Source organism: Squalius cephalus, assembly GCF_949319135.1.
Source record: "Squalius cephalus genome assembly, chromosome: 6".
In the NCBI taxonomy this organism is placed as follows: Eukaryota; Metazoa; Chordata; class Actinopteri; order Cypriniformes; family Leuciscidae; genus Squalius; species Squalius cephalus.
In genome coordinates this window covers 21,871,548-21,896,479 of record NC_137127.1, presented here as the reverse complement: position 1 = coordinate 21,896,479, position 24,932 = coordinate 21,871,548, and the positions used below count along the sequence as shown (strand labels likewise).

General features: G+C 36.9%; 1 protein-coding gene across 2 annotated transcripts in view; it reads left to right on the top strand.

Moving 5' to 3' along the window:
• The window catches only part of unc13c (unc-13 homolog C (C. elegans)), a 558,188-nt gene that overhangs the window by 449,599 nt on the left and 83,657 nt on the right, over nt 1-24,932 (top strand). For both annotated transcript variants that reach the window (XM_079873953.1, XM_079873952.1), the window contains exons 30-32: nt 7,420-7,567; nt 17,887-17,979; nt 19,094-19,253. In XM_079873953.1, the coding sequence (XP_079730079.1) occupies nt 7,420-7,567; nt 17,887-17,979; nt 19,094-19,253 (401 nt within the window). The remainder of the gene's footprint in view (nt 1-7,419; nt 7,568-17,886; nt 17,980-19,093; nt 19,254-24,932) is intronic.

Here is a 24,932-nt window from a genome sequence, read left to right as displayed (position 1 = left end):
ATAAATCGTTACCATCACCTTTTATCAATTTAACACATCCTTGTTGAATTAAAGTACTAATTTCTTAAAAAAAAAAATAGTTATTGTTCCCAAACTTTTGAACGGTAGTGTATATTGTTACAAAAGATTTCTATTCTAAATAAATACAGTTCTTTTTAACTTTTTATTCATCAAATAATCCTGAAAAAAAGTATCTCAGGTTATAAAAAAAATATTAATCCGCACAACTGTTTCCAACATTGATCATAAATCAGCATATTAGAATGATTTCTGAAGGATCATAAGACACCAAAGACTGGAGTACTTGCTGATGAAAATTCAGCTTTGCATCACAAAAATAAATTACATTATTAAAAAATATATGTTAAAAAAGAGAACCATTATTTTAAATTGTAATAATATTTCATAATATTACTGTTTTTTTTTTTTTTTTTTTTTTTTTTTTTAACTGCAGGCTTGATGAGCATAAGAGACTTCTTTCAAAAACATTAAAAATAGTAATGTTTCCAAACTTTTGACTGGTACTGTACATATACATACATATATATACATACATATATATACATACATACATATACATACATACTAGGGGTGTGCAAAGCAGCTGGTATTTGTATCTGTATTTGTATTTGTTGAGGGGGGAAAAGTATTTGTATTTGTATTCGAGTAAAATTCAAAATAGGTGTAAAAATCCAGTTTTTTTGCGTTACACTTCTAATTTATGTTATAGTGTAAGTATTCTTTAATTATATCTATTATAATAATTATAGATATGCAATATGTAAAATATTTTTTTCAAAACTGCATTCATATTTAATTTTAAAAGGGCTTTTTAAACCTGCTAAGAGTTATCCAGCCAAGAATAAGCCTAGAACTGCTTTTCTGACGGACTGATATTAATGACATAATGACGGCTTTTTATTTCATTTCTCATCTCCATAAATATATCTAAAGCTAATGCAAGGGCTGTAAATCAATTAATTCTTTGCTGATACTTCCTCGTCATCACGGAGAGCGCAGTTCACACCGCTTTCTCCTTTCCACAAGCATTGCTCTCTCGTGGCGTCTGTCGTTGCTATGCAACCGTGAACATAGGCGCGCCTGGAAAAACGAGCGCTCTGCTCGCTTGCCGTGCGCCTACATTTGAAATCTGCACGCGCAAAAAACGCGCTATGTGAACGAAATATTTCCATATGTGGCTCTTTCCTCCTTTCTTATCAACAAGTGGATTTACAGCCACCACATCAGCAGCACCGCCGGTCGCCATGTCTCATGAGTAGGGTTGGGAATCGTAAGAAATTTTCCGGTTCCGGTTCCGATTCCGGTTCCACCAAACGATTCCGGTTCCGGTTCTGGTTCCCATTCATTAAAAAATATTAAAACAACTAATAAAAAAATAGTAGTAAGGGGAAAATCCCAAATGAGTTTAACAGACTGGTAATGTCAACAAATTCAACATATTAAGCAATTTTTGCCAAAAAAAGTTTTTTTTCTGAAGGAAAATAAAAAATTCTGCATTAGAATAATTTGGGACCTAGCTTATTGTATCTCCAGCAGTGGAGAATACCCTCTCTACCAGAAGGGGTAGAATATGCTTGAACACAGTAAGATGTGTGTAGAACAGATTATTTTCAAAATCGTTTTGAACGATTGATTTTAATAATTTTAATGATTGATCGTTTTTAATGATTGACTTGTTTCATTACTGGATAAATCAGCGCTCTAGCAGTTAATAAACAGAACTGCATGCGTCTTGCGGAAGAACATTGTTGCCGGAGCTACTTCTCTCTATTTATGTCTATGACGAGTCATGCAGCAGGGTTACTCCATACTCCGCAGCGGTTGCGCTCCGCCAGTCTAAAGTAGGCTATAGTCCGAGTATAAACGCTTATTGCAGGCTTAACGTAGTAATTCAGGATAAGACAAAAACACGGTTTGGAAAAAAAGGCATTCATGATGCACTCGCTCATACATTTAGTAAATTCTGAACACAAAAAAATTATTCATGCGTCTTTATGTTTTGAAGCATCAGATATAATCGATACACTCGTTATTTGAAGGCAGCGACTTTCAAAAGGTGATTTACTCTATTTTAGTTGTCGAAGACATCAGTGTTTATACTCTAATTATAAACTTTTATCTCAGTACTTCTGTGATCATTTGAATATTTGTAACATATCTATACTGTGTGACTGTAAAGCTGTTTCATATTGACATCTGCTCTCTCTGGGTCAGCGACAGCGCAAACAGATTCGAATGTTCAGGGGTGAGGTTTTTGTAATTTAGGAATAAGATCGGGTGGGTGTTTGAATCAAGATCTTTTAAAGATTAATCGTGCAGCTCTACTGTCTTTACTCTCTCTCCGTTGATATTTGACGCAAAACGTAGGCTATTTGAGGAGCGCGAGGGCTTTATTACTATTTTTATGTGGTGAGACGTCGCTATTAAAGGGTAAGCTCCCAGCACTTCGCCAAAACAGCGCACCAGAACCGTTTTCGGAACCGAAACTTAGGAATTTCGCACGGTTCCGGTATTTTTTCAAAAACACAACCGGTTCTGGATAAGAACCGGATATCGGTTCCCAACCCTACTCATGAGGAAACGCAGCTTTTTGATATAAAGTTTTTCTTGTTCCCGAATACAAATATTTTTAAAGTATTTGTTCGAAATAAGTATTCGTAAAAAACACACTATTTGTGCCTTTCCGAATACCGTATTTGGGTTCGGCTCCACCCCTAATACATACATATACATACATACATACATATACATACATACATACATACATATACATACATACATATATATATACATACATACATATACATATATATATACATACATACATACATACATATATATATATACATACATACATACATACATACATACATACATACATACATACATATATATATATATATATATATATATATATATATATATATATATATATATATATATATATATACATACTTATACATATACATAAATTTATATATATTAGTTCTAATGGAAAAAATAGCTCATAAAATTGTATAAATATTGCATACTGTAGTATCATAAAATTAATTCAAAATTGTAAATAAAAGAGCAAAAGCTAAGCAAGATAGGACAAGAGAAAAACAACATAGCATCAAGGATACTCTAAAAATAAATAAAAAAAAACTAGAGCAAGTGTTACGATAACTTCAAGTGCACAAAGTACACACACAAAACAAAACAGCAAAAACATGAGGGAATGAGGCACAATATAAAGGGACCAGAGCACATGAGGATCAGGTGAGCACAATTAGTAAAAACAAGGGGGCGTGGTAACAGGAAACAAGGAGGCGGGACATGAGGAGCACATGGCCAACACAAACAAAGACAGAGCCATGTGCTCAAACACAAGACAAACATAGAAACATGAAACAAAGACAACACAGACAAGGCTGCCAGGGCCAACCCTGATAGATTCAATGATGTGAACCGTTAAATTTGACTGTAAAGTAGCTTTAACCCTCTGGGGTCTAAGGGGTTTTTGGGGTCCTTGAGATGTTCTGACATGCCCTGACATTTGTGCTTTTTTCAGTTGCTTATAAACATAGTAATGGCAAAAAAAAATTACACACTATTTAGCACAAACAGGGCTACCATAATATGTGAGCACCAAGAATGTACATGTCTGCATTTTTGAGAGAATAATGTTTATGCGTGGTTATTGAAAAAACTAAAAACTAAAGTTTCTGAAATAAGACCACAAAACACACACTAAATATGTGCCAATAAGACTTTTGTCTAATGGATGTCATCGCCTAGTGTTTTTTCTTCAAAATGATATGAAAATCACCCTGCCTAATCCTTCACATAACACAATACATTGATTTGAATTTCGCAAAGCACTTTCTGTTTGGAAAGGCAATATTCGAGTGGGCGTCAACGATCATGCATATTTAGTGGTTCACACCTGAGGACCGCATACTTAATGAGCCATTCATTCAGGTGAGTCACTGAGCCACAAGAATGCAAGAGCAACAGTTGGAAGCATCTCAATTCTTTTTTATTTTTCCACATATTGTGCTTGCAAATTGGCCTATAATATCCAAGGAAAACATGTCTAGTAATTGTGCAGTTAATTCTCATACTGTATTTTCAGTTTTGGAATATTTATCCTCTCCCCAAATTTGTCACTAATAAAACACAATAAAAATTATTTAAAGAAAAGGCTTATATTTACCTTTTAATAGTTTGTTTACATCTACCTTGTAAATATTTCAATAAACAACAATTCAAGTGTAATCTTTCTTTGTAAAAACTAAAGTATACATTTTATCATACATATTTCAAAGTTAAGGATTTGATTGATTATTTGATTATTTTTGACAAAAAATTGGCAAATATAAGCTTATTTGAGGTGGCAGATATTTTACAGTAAAAATGTATAATCTATCCAAAACTAATCAACGAAATGTTGTCTTTCATATGTCTGTAACATAGGTCTTTCATTTTTATTATAAGAAATATAAATGTTAATTTGCAGTTTAATACGTTGCTTATACAAATATATATATGTGCATACACACACACATATATATATGTGTATATATTTATACACAAAAATAAATTTTATTTATATTTTTTATATACATTTTTTTTTCCACAAATTGTGCTTGCAAATTGTATAATATCCAAGGTAAACATGTCTAGTAATTGTGCAGTTAATTCTCATACTGTATTTTCAGTTTTGGAATATTTATCCTCTCCCCAAATTTGTTACTAATAAAACACAATAAAAATTATTTAAAGAAAAAAATTATATTTACCTTTTAATAGTTTGTTTACATCTACCTTTTGAGGGACATTTTCCATTATTATTATTATTCCTCACAGCGCTGCGAGACGGTGTAAACAAGTAATGATCTGAATAAACTTGTGTTTTCTCGAGCTGATATGGGGCTCGAGAAAACACAGCCCCTCACAGGTTTGCGCCGTGGATTCCCGCGAGTCAGACGCGGATACTGTGTTTGTTTTAGGCTCGCGCAGTCTTCACTCGGACGCGCGCTTCAATCCGTTGTGGAGACTCTCTTTTCGTTCCAGTGAAATTACAAAACAAAATACACACAAACATGTCTCTGCCTGATATACAACCACTGATAAACATAATCTGATTTGATAATAAAAAAAAATAAAAAAAAAATATATGAGTGCGGATTCGAACTCAGAACCTCTGACACGCTAGGCAAATGTTCTACCACTAGACCACTTGAGTACACGTATTTACTCATGTGAAAACTCGGTGTTTATCAATTCGCTCTTGAAAATACTGCCGTTCGTGAGTTACAATCTTCCTCTGAGGAAAAGGTGAGTTCTTCCTGTCCAGAATCATCTGAAGGGCGTCTTTACCGGAGAAACGAGCCATCCTCTCTAAACGCGATGAACTATCAGTGAATCTGATCTGATGAAACTTTGTGTTTTCAAGGCATTGATCGGGGGGCGGGTGCGAAGCATAGATTACCTAAACTATTTACCATGTGAATAGCGCCGGGGGCGTGGCGGCCGCAGCTCATTTAGAGATAATGAAGGGAGAAGGAAAAACGGTACCTCTCCTTGCTTTCAATCGGATTACATGAGTTGAAAACATTTGTTTTTTATATGAATTACTTCATTTAAAAGAATAGATTTCAAGCTTCATAAAGACAGATATCACGTGTCTGTGTGAGAAGTATTTGCTGAGTTATGATTCATTTTCGGACGCGTTTCAGAATGGACTACACGGACAGAGAGAAGGCAGAACTCGCTCCGTGTTTATTTTTCTTAATTTGGCGAAAAGCACAACACTTTGTTTTTATTGTGAGTATACACAAAAATAATACACATTTAACAGAATCGATTGATGTATGAAACTCCTATGGAAAATCAAAGTCAACAGAGTATTTATGAGTTTCTTTTACACTGATAAAAAAAAAGCGAGCTGGTATCGCCGGCGATACCGCCGACCTCAGGGGGTTAAAAAGAAAAAGAAAAAAAAGTCATTGTTCAGCTGAAGTCAGTTCTGTGTTGATTCAGTACCATTATAAAGATCATCCATTAGTATATTAGTTCAATTCTACTATAAAGCAGCTCTGCAGAAAACAGTGATGTTATCATCCAGCTGAGTTCAGTTCTCATCTGATAGTGTCAGTTCAGTCAGATCAATAATATTGTTGCATATTAATTGTCCCCAACTAAGCAAGCTAGATGCGACAGTGGCATGGAACCTAAGCTCCATCAGGTGACAAAATGGAGAAAAAAACCTTGGGAGAAACCAGGCTCAGTCCGGGGGCCAGTTCTCCTTTGGCCAACCAATGAACATTGTTTGGTTTCATTCCAGGCTGCATCACAAGTCAGAAAACAGATTGTGTGGATTGGTATCATTTGGTAATATTTCATCCAGTTCCTTCTGCTTAAAGATTGGTTTCATCACACTGTATGGAGACAAAGCTGGCCATTGGGATCTGTGCAGAGGACTTGTCTGGTTCAGACATATTAGTGTAGATGCCATTATTCTTGAGTATATCGGATGTTGTGAGAAGTGTTCCTGGTTCCGGTTGACCTACTCTATGCAGAAATCCTTTAACGGATTTAAATTTATAAAAATGTGATAGTGTGTTGTGTGTATGCTAGGTTAAAGAGATTTAAACTGACAGAGTGTGTCTGCCCCCCGAACAATGCTAGGAAGACTGTTCCAGGGTTTGGGCGCTAAAAAGAAAAAGGACCGATTTTGATATTTTGAGACCAATAGACGTGAAGGACTATATATCGTTAAGAGCTCGCTCAAGTGCTAAAGATCTAAACCATTTAGGGCTTTAAAAGTAATAAGATTTTTAAATGTATACATTACAATATTTAATAGAGAGCCAATGCAGTGTTGACATACTTCCTGGTTCTAGTAAGAACTCTAGCTGCTGCAAGTTGGACTACTTTTCATGACGTTGGTTCAACTTTGCTTTTTAAACCGGAAGAATTAAATAGCTCAGAAAAAAATATAAAATTACCACTTTTTATTGATGTGCAACCTGTACATATCTGTTAACATCTCAAAAAATATGTTTTTGGATTCCATGACCCTTTAATGCCTTTCTGTTTGCAGTATCACTGTCCTTCCACGTAATGCTAAATACCTCTAGTTTCGTTTTCTTCCAGCTGTGCCCCATTTTCACTAATTTGTGATATTGAGATAAAAGAAAATTGACTATTATTAATTCTATGACATCTAAATGTGCTGCTAAGTAGGAGTAACCTTGTTGTGAATATCCCCGAATTACTTCCCACAGTGACTGCTAAAAACTTTTCTTTTATATGATTATTTTGCTCAGTCACAATGAATGGGTGATCCGTAGCTACAAGCAGCATGTTTGAGTAACTTTTAGTAACCAGTGCTTTTGTTTCTTCGTTCAGCAATATTTCCATGCGGGTGGAAACGGTCTGAAGAAAACCTTCCTGGAAAAGAGCCCCGATCTCAAGTCCTTGAAATACGCCCTCAGCCTTTACACTCAACCCACAGATGCCTTGATCAAGAAATATATATGCACCCAAACCTCTCAAGGTAAGACCATGTTTGTGCTCCTGGCAGACCTCATCATATATCTCTCTGTCAGGACTGGAGGGAGTGATAGTGTGAGAGAGAAAGAGAGAGATGGGTTTCCATGCAATGAAACAGTTATTTGTGTGTGCTGTGCATTTTTATGTTTATTATAGTATGGCATTGCATAGCTTACTGTACATGCTTCAAGTGTAGATCAAGCACTACTTTTTGGTAGAAAGTTGAAGAATGTAGAAACTAAGGTTCCATTTCAATCAGCATGCTGCTTTAGAGGCAGCGTTATTTTAGTATTATTTATATATTATTATAGAATTTATTGATATTTATCAATATTGAATTAGCTTTTATTTTTATATTTTCATTTAATTTATTTTTTGTTATTTTGTAATGTGCTTTTGTCATTTTTAATAGTTTTTGAGTTTTTTAATATTTCTATTTAGCTTTATTTTTATTTCACTTTTACTAAATTATTTTATTATATACATACATATTTTAGTTGGTACAGCACCATTTCCCATTTTTACGTTTTATGTTTAAGTTTTTAATCTAATATAGTTTTATTTCAGTTTGATTTCAATAAAAAAGCCATTTTATTAGTTTTAGTTAACAGGAACAACACTGTTTGAAAGGCAGTTGCTTATGTAGACAGTAAACAGCAAAGCAGCTCACTAGATTTTGGAACAGAGCCACTGTATCCCACAATACAACTTGCTTGATGTGACTTTCTATTTCCACTGTGAAAAATTAACTAGAAGCAGTGCTTCTCCTATATTTACTTCTTCTTAAATCATTATTTTATTGATCTGCCAACAGACAGTAAGGCCCGGTTTCACAGACAGGGTTAGATTAAGCCAGGATTAGGCCTTAGTTCAATTAGGGCTTTGGCAAACTAATTATTTTCCAAGATAGTAAATGAATTTCACTTGAGTTGAGAAAAACATACAACTAAATGTGGTCATTTGACAACCACACTACTGTTTGGAACATTATTTGGTGCATACTGCTTCAAACATTTTTAATAGCATACAGTAAATATTGTGCTGTGTTCAGTAAAGAGTATGAACACAGTTTCAGTTCCTGTCTCTCTTTCTTTCTGAGCTCCTGAGGCAAAGACTGCACACAGTTTTGTGTGTGTGTGTGTGTGTGTGTGTGTGTGTGTGTGTGTGTGTGTGTGTGTGTGTGTGTGTGTGTGTGTGTGTGTGTGTGTGTGTGTGTGTGTGTGTGTGTGTGTGTGTGGACATGTTTTTCTACACCGGTGGGGACTTAAACCTGAATGCACACAGACTCATGGGGACTCGTGTCACCGTGGGGACCTAAATTGAGGTCCCCATGGGTACAAAAGCTTATAAATCATACAGAATTAGTTTTTTTGAAAATGTAAAAATGCAGAATGTCTCCTGTGATGGGTAGGTTTAGGGATAGGGGCAGTGTAAGGGGATAGAATATGCAGTTTGTACAGTATAAAAACCATTACGTCTATGGAGAGTCCTCACAAAGATAGTGCACCAGACGTGTGTGTGTGTGTGTGTGTGTGTGTGTGTGTGTGTGTGTGTGTGTGTGTGTGTGTTGAGGTGAGGATGTGTTTACTTCCCTATACACTGTTTATAATTCATCAAACTTCATGTTTGGAGTTCATTGCAGTTTTTTGCTTTCGGAACAGGTGATTGATATCCGGAGCTCTTTTTGTTCAGAAGGAGAATCTCTGGGGATTTTACACAGCAGACACTTCACACTTGGTCACGCTCAAGTTTTTTTGCACGTTTAAACTGGGTTAAAAACTATCTAACAGCATTATACATCTACACTAGCATAACTATCTATCATTATATATTCACCTGTTGTTTAGATATCTAGTAGTCAAGATGCCTTTGTGTGCATCTTCTTAGGTACGTCGTCCTGTATTCCAATGCAGTGATGATGTGATAATGGTGCAAACCCGCTGAGAAATTTATTTTTATCTTGATTTAGATGATTTGCTCATCTCCAGAAACTCAAAGTCTAACTCAGTTATATGCAGAAATATCAATGCAGTTTAATAAGTGCTTCCATTGTTTGCTGTGACCTCTGACTCCTTCAAATTAGCTTTGGAAGTAATCTATTCACTTTCTCCCATAGGTGAATGGGAAATGAATAGGACTATGGGAAAATCTCCCATAGTCCCCCAGTTTCCTCTCACTCCTTTCTGAACTAACTGAAAATGTATCCCATGGGTTCCAGCGATGCTACAAGACCCTGTCACTGGAGTTCAGAGTCAACGTTAATGATTCTGGACAGGATTTTTTTCTTTTTCTTTTCAGTCTGACCAGAGGAGAAGAGAGTTTTCTACTTGAGGTCCATTATAATAAGATTTTATAAAGCTGATTTGCATTGTAAAAGATTAATAATTCAAAGGAAAAAGTTCTGAAAATCTTAGATCATCAATGAAAATTAGATTCTTCATATGATTTTTTTCATGCAATAAATTTCTGGCGATCACAAAATTTTTCATAGTTTACCAGTTGTAGCGTTATTGTAAAAGTATTTTAAATTTCCCTATCTAATTGTTGCCTGGAAAATAAATCCAGGGGCCCGTCAGGCATCTGCCAAAGTGACTCTTTATGAAACACAGTGTTTGTTATGAGGTCAGAGAGCAAATGAAAGCAGAGACGAGGTTAATCCAATATTGATTGATTGTTGATGTCTGCCGTGGACGCTATAGGTCATTCTGTAGTCATTCATTTAGCCGACATATGTCATGCGTTCTTGAATTAGTTTGGGCAATTGTGGCCTTGACAGTTTCTCTGTTTGCTACAAACCTTGAAGGGCAAATGCAAAGATACAGAACACACCGTCATCACTCCAAGATGGCAGCATGTTTTTCTGTCTGTGCGTGACTGAGTGATTGATATTTGTTTGTTCATGGGATAATTACCAACTGATCATTTTGTGAGCTTTTGTACCATATAACTATAATGTAGAGTCGGTATTTGTCATATTCGATGGTTGTTTTATGATGCAAATCCGTATAGTTTAAGTCGGGACTGACATCCTCAGTGAACTGGGACTGACATCCTCAGTGAACTGGTACTGCGCTAGTTCTAGCAGTGCAGTCTGACAATGCACGGTATCCGTAAAATCCCAGTCTGAACAAGTGGTTATGTTCATCAAGCTGGTACAGAAATTTACCTGGAACCGCGCCGTTTCTGGAGGATCTGTTTCATGCTGACTGGTCAGTGCCTGGAGCCTGCTAACCTGCTGGAGCTCCAGTGCAGACGTGTCGCTGAGTTTGATGGGCCTGATCTCTTCATGTTGAAGGAAAGTACTTTTTTTCTCGTTCTTACTTCTGGTTTTTAAGATGTAGCCTGATGTTTTAGAGGCAGCTGGTCTTTATTTTAACTCTTTTAACCACAGCATTGCTTCACTCGCCGGGCTTCCTGTTTACGAGTGACGACACGTAACATCATTGGTTTACTGGGTTCTGTTATCATACCTAGGCCTTTTTTTTGGCTGCCCGGGTCCTATGTAATATTCTGTCTTTCCACATCTGGGTGGTGCGATGGGCATGGAGAGAAAGAAGTGGTTGCTCCTTGCCTCTCTCTGTTTTATTTTTTCTTTGTCCTTATTTGTTTCAGGGGGCACCTACTACTGGAATGGCTACTCCAGTCCAGTGCTCCCAATACCGTGTGAATCATATAAGGGCACGTGCGCATTTGGTTGTTCACTTAATGTTGTATTATTCCCTTTGCCCCTATTCTTCCCCTCTGACACTGTTGACTTGGTCTGTCTGTCTAGTATCATGACGTTATGTGATAACTTTACCACTATCTCATGTGTGCTCCAAGACTCCAATTTTGGTCGGAGGAGCAATGAATTGTACAGGAAATCACTTAAGTTAAAATGTTTAATTGCTTTATTACTGTTGATGTCAGGAAATGTGCAGCCAAACCCAGGCCCAGACATCCCTACAGGTTTTAACACCCCAGCAGATTTTAAAGAAAGGTCTGGTCTTGGTTTCTTTCATTTGAATATACGCAGTCTTGTAACTAAAATGGACATGTTGCGTATCTGGGCTCACTCTACAGATACTAATGTTATTGTCTTGTCTGAAACCTGGTTAAGTTAATCGGTCTCATATAAAGAAATCAATATAAGTGGTTATAATGTTTTTAGGACTGACCGCCCTAATAGAGGTGGGGGTGTAGCAATCTACATAAGAAAACAGTATCAAGTTAATGTACTGCTATCAATATCATTAGTTAAACAGTTTGAATTTTTAGCCTTGGAGCTCGAAGTCTCTAAATCACTTTGTATAATGGTCGTTGGTTGTTACAGGACACCTTCAGCTGTTAGCGGTGCTCTGCCCTCCTTAATGCAACTCCTTTCTGATTTGAACTCTAAGGAATTAGTAGCCTTCGGAGACCTAAATTGGAATGGTTACAACCCATATCTGATAATTTCAGAGCTTAATAAATCTCCTTCAGATTGTTGACAGTCCCACACGGCCAAACTTCAAAAACCTGGAAAAATCATTGCTAATAGATGTGATTTTAACTAACATTCCTCATAAGTACTTAACCCTTATGTGCTGTTGGGGATGTTTTCATCCACTATGGGGTATTTTTGAGTCTAAATTTGGCCATAACTTTTTCTGTGTTTCAGCAAATGGAATGATTTTTGGTGACAAATCTTATTTTGACACATATTTTGGGAAAATGCTTTGAAATTTTTCAAAAACTCAACAGTACACTGTGGGCAAATTTACTACCCTTTCGTTATGTTTGTGGCTGAAAACAGCCACTACATTAAACTGCTGTAAAAATTTATCAGATAAATATTTTTTTCAAATTTTTTTGCAAAAATCTATTAATCAACCTCAGTCCTGCTCAAAAATACTAAATGTTTAAAAAAAAATCAGGATTTTAACTCTTTAATTGCCAAATTTGTAAATGATGTCACTGATTTGGGAAAAAAACACACACAAAATGACTCATTTTCAATATAAAATGTGATTGTGGACTGGATTTTTTTTTACCTTTTATCACAGTCTTGGACATGTCAAAGATTAGAAACAACATTGGTTTTGATGCATTGTTAGTTTTTGTGCAGCATCAGATTTTAACTTTTTCTCCCTCATTTACTGTTCGTGGCTGTTTTTGCCCCATTGACTTCCATTATAACCACATTTTTTGATTGCAAAGCCATGACACCATATAATCATGCATTTTTGATTGTTGGTGGTTTTCCCTGTTGGGAAGAGGTAAAATTTGTCATTTTTACTGTTGATAACCGGGTGGCACCATTAACCCTTTAGATAGGCCTGTGCCAAAAAAGGCTTAGTTTCTGGCTTTTACATGGAGTTATATGGAGTATAACAGCATAATAAAGTGTGTGTGTGTGTGTGTGTGTGTTTGTGTGTGTGTGTGTGTGTGTGTGTGTGTGTGTGTGTGTGTGTGTGTGTGTGTGTGTGTGTGTGTGTGTGTGTGAACTCACCTTGATGCGTCTGAGAAAATCAAAATATGCACCTCAGCTCTCAGAACTGCATGGAGTAAACAAAAACAAAGTAAGTGTATTTATGCACCTGCTGCCTTTTGATGGTGAGAAATGCAGACTAAACAAAAACAAAGCAAGTGGATTTAAACGCGTGCATGCAAGCCTGCTGGTCATTTGATGGTGAGAAGAGCAGCAAGCAACATGAGAAAGGGCTTGACTTGTAGTGAAGTTTTAGAGATGATTATGCAGCCTGACCCCTCCAGCGAGCTGCAGGATGTTTCGTCTTCTCCCTCTGACACCACAGACTCAGGAGAGTCAGATCCTGATTTGGATGTGGCACCCTCATCATCCTCTCTAGCTTCCACTGAAGGCGAGGAGGATTCGGAGGATCCTGGATCTGGGTGGATTGGGAGAAACGGCGAAGTGTGGTTTTCCACCAACGCGGAGACAACTCCCTTTCTTCAGCCTGCCAGAGGCGTGACTCCAGGGCCGACGCGCTATGCCTTCGCAAGGGTCCAGAACATGGATTCCGTGTTCAATCTGTTTTTTACGGAGGAGATGATTGACCTCATTGTCAGCATGACTTGCGTCAACACATACATGTTTGTACAGTCATACAAACATGTATGACTATGCCTTGTGATGGCATAGCGCGTCGGCCCTGGAGTCACGCCTCTGGCAGGCTGAAGAAAGAGAGTTGTCTCCGCGTTAGTGGAAAACAACACTTCGCCGTTTCTCCCAATCTACCCAGATCCAGGATCCTCCGAATCCTCCTCGCCTTCAGTGGAAGCTAGAGTGGATGATGAGGGTGCCACATCCAAATCAGGATCTGACTCTCCTGAGTCTGTGGTGTCAGAGGGAGAAGACGAAACATCCTGCAGCTCGCTGGAGGGGTCAGGCTGCATAATCATCTCTAAAACTTCACTACAAGTCAAGCCCTTTCTCATGTTGCTTGCTGCTCTTCTCACCATCAAATGACCAGCAGGCTTGCATGCACGCGTTTAAATCCACTTGCTTTGTTTTTGTTTAGTCTGCATTTCTCACCATCAAAAGGCAGCAGGTGCATAAATACACTTACTTTGTTTTTGTTTACTCCATGCAGTTCTGAGAGCTGAGGTGCATATTTTGATTTTCTCAGACGCATCAAGGTGAGTTCACACACACACACACACACACACACACACACACACACACACACACACACACACACACACACACACACAATCACACACTTTATTATGCTGTTATACTCCATATAACTCCATGTAAAAGCCAGAAACTAAGCTTTTTTTGGCACAGGCCTATCTAAAGGGTTAATGGTGCCACCCGGTTATCAACAGTAAAAATGACAAATTTTACCTCTTCCCAACAGGGAAAACCACCAACAATCAAAAATGCATGATTATATGGTGTCATGGCTTTACAATCAAAAAATGTGGTTATAATGGAAGTCAATGGGGCAAAAACAGCCACGAACAGTAAATGAGGGAGAAAAAGTTAAAATCTGATGCTGCACAAAAACTAACAATGCATCAAAACCAATGTTGTTTCTAATCTTTGACATGTCCAAGACTGTGATAAAAGGTAAAAAAAATCCAGTCCACAATCACATTTTATATTGAAAATGAGTAATTTTGTGTGTTTTTTCCCCCCAAATCAGTGACATCATTTACGAATTTGGCAATTAAAGAGTTAAAATCCTGAATTTTTTTTAAACATTTAATATTTTTGAGCAGGACTGAGGTTGATTAATAGGTTAATGCAAAAAAATTTGAAAAAAATATTTATCTGATAAATTTTTACAGCAGTTTAAAGTAGTGGCTGTTTTCAGCCACAAACATAACGAAAGGATGTAAATTCTAACAATGCACAAGGGTTAATTGCTTCCATATTTGCAAACGTCATCAGTGATCACTGTGTCGTAGCAACAGTTAGAAATACTAAAATACCAAAACCCAAACCACGCACTATAGTCAAGCGTAATATGAAGCACTTCCTTCATGATTTATCTAATTTTGACTGGGAAAAAATGTATATCAGTACAGATGTTGATAGTGCCTGGAACCTCTTTCATGAGGGGTTTGCTAATATAATTAATAAGTATGCTCCATTAAAGAAATACAGAGTCAAAGGCCAAAACAATGGTTGGTTTTCTCCTGATTTAACAAATATCCTCCATGAGCGCAACGTGGCATGGGCAAAAGCCAGAAAATCAAATCAGAACTCTGACTGGCTGGTTTTCAGGCAACTGTGCAATGCATGTACTCTTAAAATTAGAAAAGCCAAAGCTGATCATTTTCTTTTTCAAACCACTCATAACCTGATTAATCCATCAAAATTTTGGAAAACTATCAAATCTTTATCAGAAAACAGTAGAGCTTCCTTCTAGCATTGTGAAAGACTCTCAAAAAGTTTCTGATAACATTTCAATGAACATTTCATAGCCTCAGGATTTTTATTTGAGTCACTCAATACTCAACATGAGTGTTCCTCTACAGTGGAGACTGTTGGTTTGGATCCTTCTAGTCAGTCTTTTAGTTTCAGTCCTTTTACAGTTTCAGACGTAAATAAAGCCCTCAAGCATTTGGACATGACAAAATCTGCAGGCCCTGATAAACTGGATCCTTACTTTTTAAAGCTAGCAGCAAATTTTATTGCCGTGCCTTTAACTAATATTTTTAATCTGTGCTTGAACACAAATGTCATTCCTTCCATCTGGAAATCAGCTTTTGTGGTTCCCCTGTTAAAAGGTGGTGACCCTTCTATCTTAAATAACTACAGACCGATCTCTAAATTGTCTGTTCTGGTTAAGGTTCTAGAGTCCATTGTCAGTGATTAATTACAGGATTTTTTTTTTACAGTAAAAATGTCTTATCTGACATCCAATCTGGTTTTAGAAAAAGGCATAGTACAACATCAGCAGCTTTTAAGGTTTTAAATGACTTTATTGAATCCATAGACAACAAGCAGTATTGTGCAGCCCTTTTTTACTGACCTTTCTAAGGCATTTGATACAGTGGGCCACACAGTGCTTAAGCACAGACTGTGTAGGGCTGGACTTTCTGAACAAACTGTCAGCTGGTTTGTTAATTACCTGACAGACAGAACTCAGTGTGTGCAGGCGGAGGGCAACACCTCTCGCTATCTCAGAAGAACAAAAGGCGTGCCTCAGGGGTCAGTCTTGGGGCCACTGCTTTTCATCCTCTATATAAATAACATTGATTGTAACATGTCTGAAGGAAAATTTCATTTTTATGCAGATGACACTGTACTGTATTGCTCAGCGCCCACAGCAGACCAGGCCCTCTCCCAATTACAACTTGATTTTAACACACTTCTTGTTTTAAATGCTGAAAAAAAAAAAAGTCATGCTTTTTTCAAATTCGAAATCCAAATCAAATCTGCTTTCAATTCTCACTTCCCAGGGTACGAAGATTGAATGTGTTTCTAAATACAGATATCTTGGTATTTTAATAGATGAATCTCTTTCTTTAACCCTTCATATAGCAGCTAGCAAAAATATTGAAACTTAAACTAGGGTTTTATTTCAGAATCAAATCCTGCCATTCGTTCGAATCTAGAAAGAGGTTGGTTGCTGCCACTTTTATGTCTATACTGATTATAGTGATGTTTTATTCATGCATGCTTCGACTCAAAGTTTACATGCACTGCACACTGTATACCATGGAGCTCTGAGGTTCATCACTGGTTTTAAAGTCCTCACTCACCACTGTGAACTGCATGAATGTGTTGGATGGTCTTCTCTATCAATATGGAGACTTCAACACTGGTAAATCTTCATATGGCTATTTTAGGTCTACTTCCATCCTACCTTCTGGCCTACATCAGTGTAAATAATATCGGGACTTACGATCTTCGTTCCCAGGATCTTTTCCTTCTATCTGTTCCAAAGGTTAGAACTGAGCTGGGAAAAAAGGCGTTTAAGTTTGCTGCTCCCTCTACATGGAACAAGTTACAGAAATCTATGAAACTTAATAAGCTGGTCTCATTGGTCGCTTTTAAGAGGATGTTAACTGACTTGGAGGCAGCCACATCTGGCTGTAGATGTTTTGCCTGATGTGTTAAGGATTGTGATTGACTTTAATGGAATTGCTATTTCAGTTGTTTTATGTTTTTATTATTTTTGTGTATTTTGTGTATGTATGTATGTACTGCTGCCTGTCTTGGCCAGGACACTCTTGAAAAAGAGATTTTTAATCTCTATGAGTATCTTCCTGGTTAAATAAAGAAAAAAAGAAAAAGAAAAAAAAAAACCTTTATAACGCAAATCCGTATAGTATAGTATTAACAAGCCTTTATCTGACCGAGTTCTTCTGTTCTCTAAATCACTCATACATCTTTTGACAGTTCGATAATCTCTATTCAGTTTTCGCAAAGTATTAGTTGTTTTCATGCCTTTTGCAAGACTTGCTTTTCATCTTCAGAAAGATCTTTCTTCCTCCCCATATTGCTTGAGATCTGTGACTTGCTTAATGATGTGGAACAACCTCTTTAAGTAGGTTTTCCATTTACCTAAGTGTCTGGAAAACTACTGAACAAACCTGTCTGGGAGTGATACCAGTTATCTACAAAGACATGAGAAATAAAACAAACACTTTCTTAAAAAAAAAAAAAATTTTTTGAATGTTTATTGTACTGAAACCCTACTGATATGTCACTTGCATAATAATTTGGATCACATTGTATACAAATCTACAAACATAATAATTGACCACTGATTTGTATGGTTTTATTGTATATTGGTGTGTGGGTCAGTGTGTCACGCATGCTCTTATGTGACGTACAGTATGTATCATGTGTCAAGTTATCATGTGACTCAACACTGATTCCAGGTCAGTCCACGACTGCATCCAATGGGGAGGTCGCCATTCAGGTGGACCTGCTCTCACACCCCGGTACTGGAGAGCACAAAGTCAGTGTCAAAGGTAACACACACACACACACACACACACACAGACACAGACACACACAGACACACACAGCGATTAATTCAAGATTAAGAAACTCTGATGTCTAAATGAATCGAATTGCCATATTTCTCTTTGCCTCTCTGACTTTATATTCATTTAATTAGAGTTTGGATTGTGAGATTCGTTTGCTGCTGCTCAATTAATGACCCGCAACCACAACGTAATAAAACAGACTAGCTAACTAGCCTGTTGCATAAAAAAAAGAAAGAAAAGAAATGCATTAAAAAAAACACTTTTCTAATCAAAACAATACTAGTGAAATTGTGTTATTGTGAATTTAATGTATGAATTTGAGACACATCACAAATCAGACATTATAATATTCATAATTATTCTCCATGATTTATTGTATACATTACATTAATTAAACTATAGTTTATTAATCTGTGCCAAGCAACTTTGCACATTAATATTAATATTAAAATAAATTATCAATCATGCCTGATGGGTCTATTTTCCCTATCATTTCTTGTCTGCAATTTTGCAAAGCTTCAAACATGCCTCATCTGATTTTAGAGTCATAATGATGTTTAATAATACAGCATCTATTTTACAGAGCAGGTCTGGAAGTTCCATGTTGGATTTCTCTTTGCAATCTTAGAGTCTAGACGACCCACTCTGGTAGTCGAGTTCAGGTTTAGTTACACAGTTCTAGAGATGGATAAAGAATTCTAGTAAAACACATCAGAGAGTTTAAAGCAACAGAAGCAGACAGTCTTTTCTTCCCTATTGTGACGTATATCTGAAACGGCTTCTGGAACGAGAACAAATGTAAGGCAGGACTTGATTTTGTACATGGGGAATTGATTGGATGGTTGGTTTGCTATTGGTGGATCTCCTGTGAGTGACAGGTTGTCAAAAGGGAGGGGAAGTTATTTTGAATAGAGATTACAAGTCACGTGAATTTAAAAAATAATGATGTCCACAGATGTGTCATTTATAATAAATACTACAATATTCCATAAAAAAATAAGAATTGTCCATTTTGATTTTATGGTGACTTCAATGTCTGTCTTACCAGTGTCATGTTTGATGATCTAACTCGAGACCATCCGCTTCTTCTCTGCAGTTGTGGGTGTGAACAATATCAACTGGCTGACCAATGCGATGTTTCGCCCCTTTGTGGAGATCAACGCCATCGGCCCACACCTGGCTGACAAGAAACGCAAGTTTAGCACCAAAACCAAGAATAACAACTGGTCTCCAAAATTCAATGAAACATTCCAGTAGTGAGTATTCATTTAATACAGGATTGGAACCTTTCCATAGTTTATACTCATAACAGTTGGTGTTTACAAAAATATATAAAAAGTGGACCCAAAAAATGGAGACAGAACCATGGCAATATCATGATTTTTTTTTTTTTTTTTAATGTAGTAAAATATAGTACACTAAGTGCTGCCCATGTTCAGTATCACATACACTACTGTTCCAAAGTTTGGGGTCGGTAAGATTTTTTAAATGTTTTATTAAAGAAGTCTCTTATGCTCATCAATGATGAATTTATTTGATCAAAATTACAGCAAAAAAACAGTAATATTGTGAAATATTATTATAATTTAAAATAAATCTTTTCTATTTGAATATATTTTAAAATGTAATTTATTTCTATGATGTAAAGCTGGATTTTCAGCATCATTACTCCAGTCTTCAGTGTCACGATTCTTCAGAAATCATTCTAATATGCTGATTTTGCTGCTCAAGAAACATTTCTTATTATTCAAGGGAGGTCTTAACGGTGTTCTACACAATAGGGTCGAATGACAGGCTGGCAATCAAAGATGACTCGATTTTTATTTTTATTTGTAACTTAAGGAAACACTATCAACAGGGAAAGCTATAGAGCCAGCATTACACAGTTGTTGGGGAGAGCCAAGGGGCTTGACTTAAGTTTTAGAACTATTTAAACAAAAAAAAATGAATAGACATCCATGTCTTAATCTCAGAAATTCAGTTGGAAAGATTAGAAACATCCACATATTGAGCATAAATGCTCTCAATAAATCATTTGTAACTAAGGTGGCTAGGTTTCACAAACCACTGCTAATTTTAACTGAAAAGCAAGCATACAGTATGTGGGATTTGGTATGGCAGAAAGCACGCTCCCTTTATAATCACAAAAAAAACTGGGTAACACTTTATTTTGATGGTCCCTTTTGAACATTCTGTTGTCTATGAGTAACTTTGCAACTACATGTCAACTAACTCTCATTAGAGTATTAATAGACGGTCTGCTTAATATCTGCTAATTCTTTATTGTGATGGTCCTCCAACAGACATTCTACTGACTATAAGAAACTTTGCAACTAAATGTCAACTTATTCCAAACCTAACCGTACCAGTCTACAAATACTCTACTACTAATACAACGTTACTTAGTCAACATAATGTGTTAAAGGGACCAAAGTGAAACGAAAAAGATAAAGTGAAACCAAAAACGGTCGCTCATCTTAGTTCATCGCAATCTCACCAAGTTCCGTTATAATCAATGAAGCTGACAACACAATGAATCTCCTATTTACATAATTGTTTATAACAATGAGGGTATTTGCAATTGTGCAGAACTCAGAATCCACTCAATGCTCAAAACGCCAGAGTTTTTGTTCAATGCTAACTTAAACACCTCTGATCGGGCATTGTGTTCAAGAAATCACCAGATATGTTTGTGATTGCAAAATCATGAGATCGTTGCTCAACGCTGCAAAACACGTTGTAAATACAAACCTTTGATGTCCTTAAGACTTGAGACTCATGCTTCTTGCCTATGCACTGGAAACAAAGTAAACTGGTCCTTCTGATCAGGTGCGTGATGATGCTGAATGGTATTGAAGCATGTTGCATCGTAATGCTACTTTCGCTTCAATGTGCTCATGACCTGATTAAAGGGATAGTTCACCCAAAAATTTAAATTAGCCCATGATTTACTCACTCTCAAGTCATCCTAGGTGTATATGACATTCTTCTTTCAGACGAATACAATCGGAGTTATAGTAAAAAATGTCCTGGCTCTTCCAAGCTTTATAATGGCAGTGAATTGCTGTTTCTGTTTTGAAGTCCATAAAAGTGCATCTATCCATCATAAAAGTGCTCCACATGGCTCTGTGAGGTTAATAAAGGCCTTCTGAAGCGAAGTGATGCGTTTGTGCAAGAAAAATATCCATATTTAAAACTTTATAAAGTAAAATAACTAGCTTCCGGCCAAAAAAAAAAAAAAAAAAAAAAACGGATTCCACTTAAGTGTAAAGTTAACTTATGAGAGTAATACGACATACTGCTGATATTTCTGCTACGCCATGATGAACTACGCTACTTCCGAAGTCACAAGTAGTGTAAGTTGCGCATTAGGCACAAGTAAACTGTGTATGGCCGTTTGGCCGGAAGCTAGAATTCTACTTTGTAAAGTGTTAAATATGAATATTTTTCTTAGACAAACTCATTGCTTCGTTTCAGAAGGCCTTTATTAACCCCACGGAACCGTGTGGAGCACTTTTTTGTACTTCAAAAGAGAAACTGCAATGCACTGCCATTATAAAGCTTGGAAGAGCCAGGACATTTTTTTATATAACTCTGATTGTATTCGTCTGAAAGAAGAATGTCATATATACACCTAGGATGACTTGAGGGTGAGTAAAACATAGGCTAATTTTCATTTTCGGGTGAACTGAAATCCTTTAATCTTTCTAAATGCAGTGAATTTTGGCTTGCACTTCTGTAACCAAAGCTGAATTGTCTTTTCCCATGTGATGTGTCAGTCATGGTCCCATAGCTGCTAATCATCCTCTGGCTCCACCTGCCTGCTACAGTAGCCACACCCCAAACTCATGCTATAGGTTGAGCTGGAAAGAGATTGATGGATCTGAGTGGACCGCTTTCAGTATTTTAGTGTTGCCTGAGGGGCTCAATGTTCACACCTTTGGGGGAGATAAACCCATGAATGGCTTAATAATAGTAGTCAATGAACAATAAACTGGGTTAAGTGAATGTATTTTAACAAAAATCTTACATACCTCACCTTTAACATTCTTATGGAAACTTAAATTTTTATTTTTTATTTTTTTTTGCTTTAAGTACATGTACTGTAAAATAGAGTGTACTTACCTATGTAACCCTTTTCACCATAGGCTCGTGATGAGGCAAGTACGTTATACAGCAACGTATAAAGTATTAAACCCTCTTAACCCTGATGCTTGGTAAAATGGTGAAAGAGACATTCCATTGTATAACAACCCTGTCTAAGAACATTATGATTCTCACTATCTCTCTGCTGATCAATGGGTACCTGAAAGGATATTCTTGGTTTTAAAACATAAACTATTACCACACAAAACACTGAGCTACACAAATACAATGGCTGGTGAAAGAATAAACAACAAGAACGCTATAGCTCAATTTCCTCCTTTTGTATTTTGCAAAACTCACATAACAGTTGAACAGTAAAGAGCAAATATGAAAATAAAACCCAATTTGAAGAAGAAACAAATAAAAAATAAAACCCCGGGGAATAAAGTCAATAGTCTGTGATAACCTGAGTGCACTCTTATTTTTCAGTTCTTTTAGCAGGCCTGCATTAAGTTAGTTCGTTGGCGCGCTTAATGTTGGAGCTCATAAAGTGAAGTAAGCAACAATACCTCCTGGCGTGAAGTGAAAAGCTCAGATCCTACCGCGTCTGTAACTCTCTCTCTTGTCAGACGAAATCCCAGTTGCAAGCGGCACCGCGAGGGTTAATCAGCGTCGTCCGTCCAGCATCGACAGTCAAACAGTCCCCAATGACGAAACCGTCCGCGTCAGCCATCGAATCTCTTCCCGATATCGTCTCCTCTCGTCCAGCAGGCAAACGATGTGTATGCAGTCACTCCCGCGATTGTGTGACAGTAACGTTACTGAAAAACCACAAGCTAATTTAGCCAGAGAAGCTTACAGGCCTAAGCTCGCGTCACAGTCCAAAAACACACACCTCCGGTGGTATTTCACTTTCCCTCAGTCACAAACTCCTACGCAGAGAGCGCATTTTCTGATAAAACAACTTATAGTCCAACTTAAAGCGTTAAGCCAACAAACTCTGTGTTAACAGCAGACTAGCCCTCGTGCTCAGTCTCGTTTTTTTTTCCCTCTCCTTCCTGTTTCCGTTCTCGTCCTTCCCTCTCGCGGGATTTCACAAAGTTCAACAGAATACTTTATTAATCACTAAATCTCTAAAATTAACAGATTGATTAGTGAGCTTTTCTCATGTGATGAACCATCCTTAAAACATTTTGAAGAAACACAACTTAACTGTTAAATTGCCAGGCATATCTGAACAGCAAAGAAATAATTAAAGGATAAATCTTCTTGCATATGCATTAAACACTATCAAACAAAATACAATAACCCACATATTTCAGAAATAAACAAAATAACAGAAGGACTGATATTGATCAGGTCATTACATAAGAAAGTACTGGGTATTTATAAGGTAACAACATGGGTTAAGGTTAGGTTTAGGGGTTGGTTCAGGGTTAGTACCTAGTTATTGTGATTACTATGAACTTATAGTATGTAAATGGGGAACAGGACTGTAAAATAAACTGCTACTGTTTTTATGAATAGAAAGTTCAAAAGAACAGCATTTGAAATAGAAATATTTGGTAAGATTATAAATGTCTTTACTGTCACTTTTGATAATTTTAGTGCATCCTTGCTGAATATAAATATTTATTTCTTACTTGACCCTGAACTTTTGAACAGTAGCGTATATCAAAGTACCATGGTATTACCTTCCGATACCATCATAGAATTGATTTTTAAGAGCTGGATGGCAATTCCATAGGGTTATATTACTGAAAATGACATCACAGCTACTAGTAATTGGATAAAGTCATGGTTCGATATGCCATCACTACTGTTCCCTCTGTAATCACAAATTTCACTCAGTCATTTTGTCCTGAACTTTAACAGAAAGAAATGAGTTGTACTTTTGAAAGATCACGTAAGACTCAGTATCCTAAGAGGACTTTCACACTGGGCATGTTTGCTGCAGTCCGAGTCCGAGTGCGATTGTTCCTGTCGCCTCCCGCGGCGTTGGTCTGGTTTCACAGTCACTTGACTATCGAACCCTGGTGCATTTGCATTCATCTTACATCATCACAAGCGTGCATGATACATGGTAAAAAACTGAATGCACAGCAGAGACTTGGGTTTCACTATGTGCAATTGCTTTCACATTCACACAGTTCAACATTTTCAAACTAAACTGCCAGTGTGAAAGCACCCTAATAAAAACTGTTGTACATGGAGCTCATGGACCAGATGAATACTTTTCACTTTATCTTGGTAACCCTCCTGTTATGGGCCCCTTTTTCTTGTGAAATAAATTAATCATGTCTGACTGTAAATAGAGCATTATACATCAGCCACTGTCTCATCTACTTCCTGGTTTTTCACCGGTGGCATTGACTTGTCGGTTTTAAGCTGCACAAATGCACTTGAACAACAGCACAGAAATCAACCCTTCACATGAAGTTTTACTTCTGACAGTCTCATTTTAGGTCTAAAAGACCCTTGTGGAAGAATAGATAATTAAGAAAGGCTTTCCAGAACAGTTGGCTCAAAAGAAAGACGTAAAATATGATGGAAGCCCCGCACAAACTCAAAGACACACTGAATTAACCTCTCACTTAGAGCGCACATAAAAAAAAACATGAAATCAAAGCCAACCTTTGGATATTAAGGGCCTTTTAGCCTAATGGAGTCTTAAGCCGTGTGGAATCATAAAAGAGCTCCTGTGTGGCTCCTTTCACTCTGTCAGTGTGATTTCTGTGTTTGATAGATGCTAAACATTAAGCTGATAAAAAAGGCTGACCTGGTTGCTGTGTACTACTTTCAAGGGTGCTTTACAGACTCATCAGATCCAAGACATACCTGCAGAGAAG